This window comes from Triturus cristatus, chromosome 6 (genome assembly GCF_964204655.1).
Source record: "Triturus cristatus chromosome 6, aTriCri1.1, whole genome shotgun sequence".
Classification (NCBI taxonomy): Eukaryota; Metazoa; Chordata; class Amphibia; order Caudata; family Salamandridae; genus Triturus; species Triturus cristatus.
In genome coordinates, this window is record NC_140589.1 from 1559494915 (window position 1) to 1559507223 (window position 12309).

General features: G+C 39.9%; 1 protein-coding gene across 1 annotated transcript in view; it reads left to right on the plus strand.

Annotated features, from left to right (window-relative positions):
- PCSK2 (proprotein convertase subtilisin/kexin type 2) overlaps positions 1 to 12309 on the plus strand; it is an 845391-nt gene that overhangs the window by 742832 nt on the left and 90250 nt on the right. Inside the window, exon 10 of the mRNA XM_085612711.1 lies at positions 2846 to 2946. Coding sequence (XP_085468837.1) covers positions 2846 to 2946 — 101 coding nt within the window. The remainder of the gene's footprint in view (positions 1 to 2845; positions 2947 to 12309) is intronic.

A 12309-nucleotide genomic window follows, 5' to 3' on the forward strand; every position in this document is an offset into this window, starting at 1 on the left:
ATTGTTTGTCACAATGTAGGCCGCGTGTATCAATTTATCATCAAATGTGTGATAATTTTTTAATTGTTTGAGAGAAAAAAACTCTTTTTGTAATTGTAATTTTATAACTATGTATTTTTAACAGCCCTGAAGAAGTCCTGTGTCAGGACGAAACGCGTCGGCTGTACCGCACTGTATTGAAATTGGAATAAAGAAATTGAAATCAAGAAATACTCAGCCTTCTTAATTGAAGTTGATATATACATATATTACTATTGTTAAATTCTTTTATAAACTTGTGGTGCTTCTTAGCTTTTGTTTGACTCCATAGTGCAGCAATCAGTTAGGCCAAGTACTGTAGAGGTATGGGATACTATAAACAACTCGTTTTAATGGGAATAAACAGCTGCAAAAATGTTGGCACTATACATATCGCGCTATTCATTTCTTGTTGGTGGAAGGACACGGGACACAAAATGGCACCAGCAATAAATGCATGAAAGAAAGCAAGCGGATACTACAAAATAGATCGGTATGGGTGAAGTAACTCAGCATTTAGTGAATACTGTTCACCAGAATTAAACTACACCAACAGTTCCTAACCAGGGCTTCTACTCAGGGGGTCTGCAACTGCTTAGATAATAAGAAAATTAAGTATTATAAACAGATTAATACATTTTATGAAAGTGAAGCAAAATGCAAAACTGAAAATTTATAACTTTCCGTAAATGTGAAGGAATTTGAAATTGAAGGCTATTAAATTAAGATGGTGTCCTCAGATCAGTTCCTGGAAGCACTGCAATGCATCAAAGAGAATCTAGTGTGGACAATAGGTGGACTCAATTGAATTTAGAAAAGCCTGAAACTTCCCCCTAAAATGAAAATTAGCATTTTTTATTTTTGTCCTTGAATTAAATGAACAATTTCAAAATGTGTTTATTTGTTTGATGGTTGGTTGTTTCTGTATTTTTGTGTATTGTGTTGAGGTTTAATTATCGAAATTGCGCTCCCCAGCTTTCATAATGACAGAGTGGGATCACTGGATTCAAATAATGATTAAATCTGGGTCCCTGAAATCCTAAAACTATCAAGTGGGTATTCACAGAAGCCAAAAAGTTCTGAATCACTGCACTACACTGTTGCTCCTTCGCCTAAGACTGATCTCATCGAATGTTCCAGGATAAAAGCATGACATGCTGTACAGATGCAACACTTGGTGCAAACAATTCAGAGATACTATATTTTCACAGTATGGTAAATTGCAGTTTTATTAGCATGCAAACTGCATGAGGGCAGAAATGCATAAATTACACTTGTACACTAGGGGTGGGTGAAAATTCTGCTTCGCCGGTGGAATTCGCGGAGTTTTACTCACTCCGCGTTCCACTTGAAACACGGAGTTCCGACAAAACTCTGCCCTACAAAACTGGCTTTTTTCTCGCACGCAGTTCTCCAATGTTGAGTTGGTAAGCATGAGTGAGAATTTGCGTCCCCTATCACAATGCCTCTTGGCCAGATTTCTCAATGCGAGTAGTCACGGAAGGTCGCGACCATTCACGCTGAGAAAGCTGCCACTCGGCCCTAAAAATCACCGCAAGCAGCTCAACGTCCCGAATTCCACCTGCGCTTGGAACTCCATGGAATCTTGCAGAGTTTTTATAGCTCAACGGAATTCCACAGAGTGAACCTCGCCGAGTTCTACCCAACCCTAGAAATCACACTTCTTTGATGGCAAATGTAAAAATACTGTAACAAATGTACAATGAATTATTCTACAGACCAGCACAGGCATCACTTCTAGAATGATTGCATCACTTCATTCTAGGCTGCAGTTTGCATTTTGCAGAAGAGCCATACATGGCAGATATCTCGTCCAATAAAATGTAAATGCCATAGGCTACAATGGGCTTGCTATAGGTCCGATGGAATATCTGTCATGTTTATGATAGAATATCCGATTTGCCAATCTCTAATTAAGTCCCACTGCCTCCGGTCCTGAGCTTCTCAATCATGAAGTTCGGGTATGTCAGTCTGTTTAGTTCAACAGAGGCAAAACAAGCCCCACATTGCACCAGGCTATCACAGAAAAGTCTAAGACTAGACACAGTGGGGCAGATTTACAAGCCCCTTGTGTGACTTTTGCGCTGCAGTTGCGTCACTTTTTTGACACAACAGCGGCGCAAACAATGCGGCCTATTTACAACGTGACGCATCTAGGGAGATGCGTCACGTTGTAAAGCCCTGCGTCACATTATACCTGCGTCAGGTATAATGTATGCAGGGTGGGCGTTCCCACGCAGGAAGGCCTCGTAAAAGTGACTCAGTGAAATCTAGAAGATTTCACTGCGCCACTTTTAGGACGCCTCTGCGTCAAAACCTTACACCTGCTGCAAGCAGGTGTAAGTAGTGACGCAGTGTAGTGGGAATAGGCCTCAACACGCATTGCTGGAGTTGCGTCGTGCTTGCGACACAACTCCAGCAATGCGTGACTTTTCCGCCAACAGATGCGTCAGAATTTCTGATGCATCTGTCAAAATTTGCACCATAGTGCGCCGTATTGTAAATACGGCGCATCTATGGTGGCGCAAGGGTTTCTAAGGGTGGCGCAGGGAAAGTGACGCATCTGTACAGATGCGTCACTTTCTTGTAAATCTGCCCCAGTATACCTAATGACCTGGAGGAAGGTGTCACTTTAATCCTTTTATAGACGGATTTCTATTATTCAGGTCAAGGTATTCACTTGTCAGTAGACTGCATTTTAAATGGAAGTGTTTGTCTCAACCCGTATGTCCTGCCCACCTTCTAATGCAAGTATTGGCATGTGAAGAAATGGAATCTGCCATTGATTTGCACTCCTTCATTACAGGCAACGACAGATTTATACGGCAACTGTACCCTACGTCACTCCGGGACATCTGCAGCGGCACCGGAAGCAGCGGGAGTGTTCGCCTTGGCACTAGAGGCCAAGTAAGTACAAAATTAAATGTAAACATTTTATACACATCAGATGTAAGTACAATTATACCAGCCAGTTTATACTCATTATGAGTATGTCGGAGTCAATTCAATAATCGTCTCAGGTTTCCCAAAAAACTAGACTATGACTTGCGCACAACATGTACACAAGCAGCCACACGTGCAGTGGAAGCACTCACGGATTGTCTGATTTGATTGAACAACTTATAAAGCGCGAACAAATGCCCAACGGCGTCAAAGCGATAAAGCGGCTAGTCTACTAGGGGGCGAGGAATGTCTCAGCCTAGGATGCACCTTCATGGACATTAATGTCTCTGCAAGCGCATCCCACACAGTGACACATCTGAGAGTGACTTTTAGATCCCTCCATCTATGGTCAGCTGAGTCTTCTGTCCGGAAATGTTTTCCTGCTGGTCTTTTCAGTGAATTTGCCAACTCTGTGACTGAGCGAGAGTGCATTTTTCTTCTTTTGCTGCTCATGGACATATTATGAACGGTTACGCTTGCTTAGAGCTGAGGGCCTTCTTTCATGTGCCTGTACTGTCTAACATGCATACATTTAGCTAAGAATGTCTTAATTTCAGATCTATATATCGCAAAGCTCAGAAACAGAGAAAGCCAATCACTGCTCACAGTTTTGGACTTGCACTTTCTGCAGTTCATGCATTAACTCAAACAAGTTCTGTGTTAAAGGTATACTTAGTGCTTAAGAAGTGCTTAATTTGAGCCGGTGGTTGCTGGTGGGGGACACTGGTACTCATTTTTGGGGACCAGCACACCAGCACTTATCTTTGCGATTAGACAATTGTCTAGAGCATGTGAGGGAATACTACACAATGTGGGGAAGAGGAAGATGGGAAAATTGACACAAAGGAAGAAAGCAGGATCCTGCAAGAGTGAGATAAAAGAGCTGGAAATGTTTGGTAGTGGATTAAAAAGGCAAGATGTAGATTTAGGACGGCACAGCCTCAGTATTCGGTTTGCAGCTCTTTAATTGCCCCAGGCTTCTGACCAGGGCTTTGGGCACTGGCACTCATTCTTTTACAGATGAAGCAGTGGGTATACTCTGTAAACGGGGCCAATGCATACAACAGGTGCTTTGCTCAGCTTTGCGGCAGAGTAGCCTTTCATGATACAGCTCCAGGTTGCTTGATTTATGCAATCAGGGAGCACACTGGCATTAATTAGGGCAATGCTCAGGATTATTAATCAGAACAAAAGATCATGCTCTACAACATAGGTTCTTTATGCATTAAACCTATGTTTTTATTTGTATAAATCGACATTAAGCACACACTTTCAAAGTTCATATAAACTAGCTGCTTTGCCCGTTTAATGGTGAAACAGATTATTACACAAGTGAGCAACAGGTCCTTACAGAGGCTGAAAAATTAATTCATCAGAAGAACTTGAAATCAAGGACGATAGGTATTTTGGTGGTTTCCTTTTTCTGCAAAAAAAGAAAATTAAGACAATTTAAAAAAACGTAATATAAACTTATTGTGCTATCACTTTTTGGTTTAATAAACTCCAGGTATCATTAGAGAACATAGTTTAATGCATTTATTTATAGAGAGCTTTCATCAAATAGTACTTTATGCAACATTAGAACTTGTACAAGAAAAATGTGATGTATAAAAATATAATAGTGTATAGCATCGGGACGCTGCTAAACTAAACATTTTAGAGAATATGTTCCTGAAAGCAACTGAAACTCCCACAGACTGGGAGCAGAACCAAAATAAAGTAAAGGAGAATGACAATATTTTGGTAGATCAAAAAGGAGAAAAATGAAACAGAGCCCAAAAAGAAGAGAAGACAGCAATTCTTTAGAAACTTAGTGAAGATCACAGGGAGGCATGTATTGAAGACACTCATTAGGAAAGAAACACGTTGAGCTAATCCACAAGTTCTCTTACACTTAATAATAAAGGAGCATATTTTGAGATGTGGGTAGAAGGGAGAAGCAAGGCCAGTGGAGGGAACTGCGAAGAGGAGAGATATGTGTTGATGCATAATGCAAAACATACCTAACAGTATCATGAAATGGGTAGAGTATTAAAAGTGAGCAAAATCAAAGGCAAGAATAGGGATGTTTAATAAAAGAAAAGGTGAGTAAGGGGTAGGCTTTCTTAATGTTAAATAAATACAACCTGCAGGTGCAGACAACAAGAATGGCGTGGTTAGGGAAAAAACTAAAATAAACCAAACTAAAAACCAAATTATGAATCGAAGTATACATGGTAAGGGAAAAGCAAAGAAAGTAGAGAGAATAAGAGATCATACGTAGTGTTGTGGATCAGAAAGGAAGAGAACTTTGGCTATGCTAGACCACAGGCAGAAGAAGTTACTGAAAACCAACATGAAAAGACTGAATCTGGTATCTAGAGTAAAAAGCAGAGAAAAGGAAGACAGACATGAGAATCATGAGTTTAGTAATGACTATGGAAATTTAATGATAGAAATAATGAGAGGCTCACTGGAGAGGTCACAGATCGTAGACTTTCGAAACACCAAAAGGAATGGAAAAATGTAGATGAAAGGCTGGATTGAGAAACTGAAGTGAAGGATAAGCGGACAGCCAGGTGGGTATAAGTAAGAAAGGAATGATTAACCACCTTAAAAACACATGCTAGACCAGGAAAAGTATGATAATAATGTACATTGTTGCCTATTTTACCACTGCGAACCCTGCCTTACTTCCTGGCACTGTGGCTGGGTGGGAGCTCTGGGGACTTAGATCTCCCACCGGCTGTCTGGTCTGATACTGCCCTTCACCAGTCCAGGTCTCACCTCGAGGACAAATCGCACCATCCCATGCTTCAGGGATTTCAAGTCTCCCACAGACAGCATATTTGGCCTCGTTTTTCTTTATGATCAAGAAATTCCTCAGTGGCATATAATGCGGGGCAGGAGTGTACTTTATCCTATATAAATATTTTGTTGTGTGCAAATGCGCATTTCAGGTGATACGTGTGGAAATATCCTTTGCAAAACACCCACACAGCATGGGAGTGTTCTAAGCCTTCCCCATGCTGACCGCACCACTTACACCTACCTTTTGATATCGATCTACATTTTCACATAGAGTAGAAAGTTGATTGCAATTGCTTGAGAATGACCTCAAAGTTGAGTTTGTGGATGTTCAAAACAATTGAATTACATTGCATTGCATTTGCATTGAATTTCAACCAGTTACAATTTGCAGATACACATCAAGTTAAATCTGAGAACATAACTTGCTAATATAGCTATAAACAATCTATCTATCTATCTATCTATCTATCTATCTATCTATCTATCTATCTATCTATCTATCTATCTATCTATCTATCTATCTATCTATCTATCTATCTATCTATCTATCTATCTATCTATCTATCTATCTCTGTCTAACTGTCTGTCTGTCTTTCTGTCTGTCTGTCTGTCTGTCCGTCCGTCCGTCCGTCCGTCTGTCCAGCTAGCTAGATAAATAACCAAAAGTGTAAATAATAGTTAATTTGAAGTAAAACATATTTTTATGACGTTGTAAATTATTTGGAATATTTTTTCCAATAAGAGTTCATATCAGATTAGTGGTAAATGTATTTTTGACAGGAATATAGTTTATTGTCATCTTGCCGAGATATCTATGCTTTACAGCCCAGATGAAAGTTATAAGTAACTTGAACTTATTTTTAATGAGGTTTACTGCCAGAGTTGCCAGTACGAAGAATCTACTCAGTAATAAAAAAAATCCCACCTACAATTACATGTTTACTCTTATTTAATATATCTTAAAATGTTTAACAAAAGCGTAATATAATTTTAAATGAAAAACTATTGTTTTCGTATTATTAAATGTCATTAAAATATTAATTACACATTTTTAATATTAATCTAACATATATATTTTAAAAGTCTAAATAATTGTACTAATCCCACATTAGCTCTTTTGTGTTGTTATTTTAAGTCTCTGTCTCCAATACTTTCTAAAGGCAGAGCATTGCAGTATTTGAGGGTGGGCATGTGTGCTGCTAGACTTACTCCAAGCTTGAACCAGAATACGTTTGCTATTATTTTGCAACCTTTTTGTTTGTAGGACCTTTTAAAGTGTAGTTTGAGAACATGGACCTTGTCTTTTGTGGGCTGTTATTCTTATTTGCATTTCCCATCCTAATTCACTCCTTACCCCTTCCTAATCACTTTCAATATAGGTGTGAGCATTTCCCATTTTCCTACCAGTCCCCCATCCTGCACAAATTTACTATTAAAACATAGACTAATGTGTGGGGAGATCTCTGCACGTGTGGTGAAGACCTCCATAAAGAATAGATAGGAGTGATTGAGGTCTTTACAGATAGATTAGTGAATAGTATTTTACCGTAGATGATTAGTACTAATTCACATGCTACAAAATGCAGTTTTGAGAATAGACACCAACATGTTTTGTGCACGTAAGTGTCCACCTTATTTGGTATCTATAGATTGCTGCTATCTAGTCTCTGTTTGTTATGCAAACTAAGTGGACAATATATGCAAAGTCCTTTTGAGATCATCAACCCTGCGATTCACAAAATTTCAGTGTTTGCAACCACAAAGATTTTTTCATAATGTACAAAAGGATTTTTATGAGTCTTTCTAACCCGTAAAAGGGATTTTGCAACCCTTTCTAAATAGCAAATAGGAGGGGGTATGAAACATCTTATGGAGCAATGGTTTGTGAAAGCAGTTGTGTTTGAAAATCGTTCACCTGCTTCTACTCAAAGGTTTCTCTTGCACATGGCTGTCGCCGCTCCCTGCATTTGCCATACCTGGTTGTCACTGGCTTTAGTGTTTGTTGAGGTTAGAAATGTCTCTACTTTTAGCATTTCCTTGCACTTGGCTAGCACAGCACTTCTCTGTACCTGTTTGTCGCTGCTTTAAGCGTGGCTGTCCTATATGAATGACAACTCTGTGTCACGTTGTGGCACAGTACATCTTGTCCCAACTTTATGCGCAAATCTTTAGCCAACTACAAACAAACTTTCTTTAAGAACTTCACTTTTTTCACAGGCCTGCAACTGGCTGTAGTGACGCTTTGACTCTACATGCGCCAGTTGACGATTTTCACTTTGACTGAGGTACATGTGGCACTCACAAGCAGTTTGCTGGACCACAACAAACTCTCCGGGAAACCACTTTCTGTTCTTCGAGTCACTGGATTTACCTAATATCCTACCTTGTCACAATTTGTGGTGCCCTTCCCTGTCCTGGTGCGTGCAAACGATCATCCAACACACAGAGCTTGGTATTACACGTCTTTATTCCTCAGTGTGTAACTCTTAACTGAACATTTTACATCATGAATTCAATCACCCACACCCATGCACTTACATCACTGTTCTACAGAGTCCTTTAGGAACCAAAAGGGTATCATCATCTCTAACTCACAAGATACCAAAATCACTATGCCCATACCAGGAAATTACACATCCTTACAGTCAGATGGTATGCTAACTGACATCCCTTCTCTAATTACACATTTTAATACTATACATTCCAGGTAAAAAAAAAGATATCATGAACATGTTAATGGAAAGGATGAATACACAAGTGCCAGACATGTGACAGCTTAAATACCTGCTATTTCCCAGAATGTTTTTCTTCATACTTGACCCAGAGACTTTGCCTATATCCAGCAGGCATATTCTCCTAGTTAAATACTCATGATCCGCAGTTACCAGGGATCTTGTACTTCTGAGGAGACGGAGGTTTGTTAACATTCGTGCCTGCTCCACTATCATATTGAGGGCCATATGTAGTACATTTCTTCTTTGTTATAGTGGCTTTTAGTCTGATTCTACTTCAATTGCAGCTATTTAGGCAGGATAGACCCTTTAAACAATCAGCCTACAGTTGATTGTATATACTTTCTACATAAATGTTATCTTTGTATATGGCCATTTTATTTCTGTGTTGCCATTATAACTGTTCGACGTCTCAGGGCCTGATTCACAAAGGTTAACTTACGCTTTTGTGTAAGTTTATGTTTGTTTTAGTATTCACAAACACGGAGTTAATAGTAAGGTTACGACTGTGGGTGGAGAACCCGCACAAACAAAGATAAGATATGCCTGTCTTTTAATGTGCGTAGTTCTCTGCCCCGACTGGAGTTTCTGCAATCGTAAACTTACAATTAACTCCATGTTTGTGAATATCACAACAAACGTGAACCTGCATAAAAGGATAAGTTTACCATTGTGACCTAGGCCTTCAGTGTAAAACTTGGCCTCTTTGGTGCTTAACAGTTCTGCATAAGCCTGGAAATGGTTTGCAGTAATATACATTTTGTTCTCCTCATGGAATATCCAAAAGCAGAATCACGTTCCCTGAGCTCCAAAGACAACAGTGAGTGCCAGAGTGGAGAACGTTTTACCTGTAGTGGGACCTGATGTCCTCTAGTAGCCAACACAACATACCGCACATATTTCATTTGGAAATATTTCCACCTTAACCCTCGGACAGCGGACTTCGCTTTTATCCAATGGGTGGTTCAAAGCAGGAGGAAATTTGCGTTAAAAACAAAATTCAAAGATGAAGATCTTTCAAGGTTTTCACCTGAAAGCTATTTTGTTGGAAACCTTGCAATGCAAGAGATCAGGAACTGGAAAATCTTGCAAATGCCATTTATTTTCTCTGGCACTGAAGAACTTTATGCCAATTGCAAAGCACTAAGCTATTAAATTAATGAAATACACGTATATACTTGGTTACTGTGAAACTAGGCACAGTACAAATTGAGCACCAGGAACCATATTACGGAAAAGCCCCATGGACGCAACAGGCATTTCCGCTCCCTTTTCCTGCCCCGGGGCACTTTGGTTTTATAGATGGGGCTACAGATGCTTGTGCTTCTCCCTCTGTAATACCGATAGTGCTGGCGCAAATAAAGCACCAGCGATATAATTTTTATTTATTTATAGAGTTTTGTATAGCGCGAACATCAGAGCGCTTCACAGTTATATGCCGTTAGTCGTTTAGAATATAACATGTATAGCAGTAATAATATACATATACATATGGTTCCTGTGCAACAACAACAAAAACAAAATTAGGTTCACTTTGGAGTACAACAGGTACCACAGTAAAAAATCACGATTAGGGTCCATTACGTGTAGAAATGTACCGCCCGACGTGCCTTCTTAGCTAACTGCTGGGTTTATCCTTACATACGTTATTGTCCTGTTGAAGTAAACACCTATATCAGATCTATATGGCATAACTCTTAGATCTTTGTAGATGGCAGTTTTGGTGTCCTTGTGATCTTTCTTGTGTAGGATGTATCCATATCTGTTTTGGTGGTCTTGTGATCTTTCTTGTGTAGGATGTATCCATATCTGACAGGATTATGCAGCGCCTAGTAATTATCCATTCTTCAGATGATGATCAATCGTTGTTTAGGGTAGGAGTTTGCTCATTAGGAAGATCTTTGCTTCCCTCTTGAAGGTTGACGTGTTTGGAATTTTTCTAATGTTTGGAGGGAGAGAGTTCCAGATTCTGGGGGCAGCTCCGGAGAATGCTCGGTCATACGTTTTCTTCTTCTGAAAGATGGGAGGTTTCAGCAAAAGGTCTCTGGCATTCCGGGATGGTCTGCCTCCACTGGATAACTCAATTTTCTGAGCTAAGTACATTGGCGTTTTGTAGTGGAGCGCTTTGTGGGTAATACATGCCAGTTGAATTCTGGCTTCATATGGTAGCCAGTTTAATGCCTTCAAGTGTGGAGAAATTTGATCATATTTTCTTGATCCTGTAATGAGTCTTGCAGCTGCATTGAGTCAGGCTTTTAGTGGTGCTGTGGAGATTTTAGGTAGACCTGTTAATGTTGTACAGCTATATTCAATCCTTGATATGACTAATGACTGAACTGCCAATTTGAGGTCTGACGTAGTAATGAATGGTTTCACTTTTCTAAGGTAGTTCAGGTGAAAACGGGCACTTCGTCACAGGGCGTTTCCTCATTTGCATGGGGGCGCGGCCCCATGCAAATGAGAGAATTCCTTTGCCTCTGCACTGTATTACAGACGTGGGTAAAGAGGCAAAGAAGCTTTCAGGAGGCACACTGACAGTGCACCACCAAGAAGGTGGCACACTGTCAGTGCACCCACCGAGGGCAGCACTCTGGAGAGGGTTAACGGGGTCCAATGGACACCCCAAACATCCCTCTTGCAGGAGTGGGAAGTCACTCACTGCACCTGCCTGCAAGGGCATCTATAATCCCCATTATATGTGCAGGTGGGTTGTCGCCTAAATTTTTAAATATGGAGCACCTTCGAAGGAGCAGCTCCGTTTTTCACATGAATGCACTGCCATGGGGGCAGCACGAGGTTTGCGTCAGCCCTGGGGGCAGCGCATTCATCCGGATACGGCACATTTTCCATGTTTGCGCTAAAAGGTGCGCTCAACACTACATGGAAAATATGCTGCATGTATGATACGGCCCCGGTACATTTTAAGACGCTCTCTTAAGATTAGAGGCTGCTCCCTCTAACTATGATTTACTCTCAGCAGGATCAGTATCAAGAGCTTACTTCAGTTAGAATTGAGTTGCCTTTGTACTTCTAAAGACTTTGCAGTCATCGATCAAGTACTACATTGAATTGATTATTTGATTTTTTTGTACATTTTGTAAAGTGCTGATTATCATCATAGGCTCTCCCTAATGCACTTTCACCAATTCGTTAACTATAATACATTTTCTCTGAATGTGACTAACATTGCATTGCATATTGTTTCTACTGATGCGATTATACTATTTTTTAAACCCAGCACAATAAAAGCTATACCATTGAAACACATATGGACTTATTTAGCGTTTGACTGATGTGTTACTTTTGGCAAAATGTAGCTGCAGTCATGTCCATCGTATTTAGAGTGTATCCCTATGTATACATTCTAATAGGCTCAACAGGACCTCCGCCTACGTTTGATCGATGTCCCGCATCTGGCAGTCCTCCCATAGAGATATGTGTGTAGTTGGCATGTCAAAACAAGGTAAATCACATGCATGAAGAACATTTCTAGAACATTTTTTTTGTTCAGACGATATCTTTACATCTTCCATTTCAAACATAATTTGTTTACATATGATAAAAAAAACACCCTTTTCACATCTGGGCTATATCGAAGTGCTGCAGAAAGGGGCACTCTTATTTTGGGGAGTGTAGGAGAGATGTCTCACAAATTTTCTGTCAGACCCTAGTGCTCTGAATTTCATTGCCAACTTAGAATCAAGGTCAAGTAAATGTGTGATGGTCTGCAATGTCTGAAAGAATGCATATAATTAGTACTTTCAGAATATGAAACACATCTACTTTCATGCATAATTAATTAGAT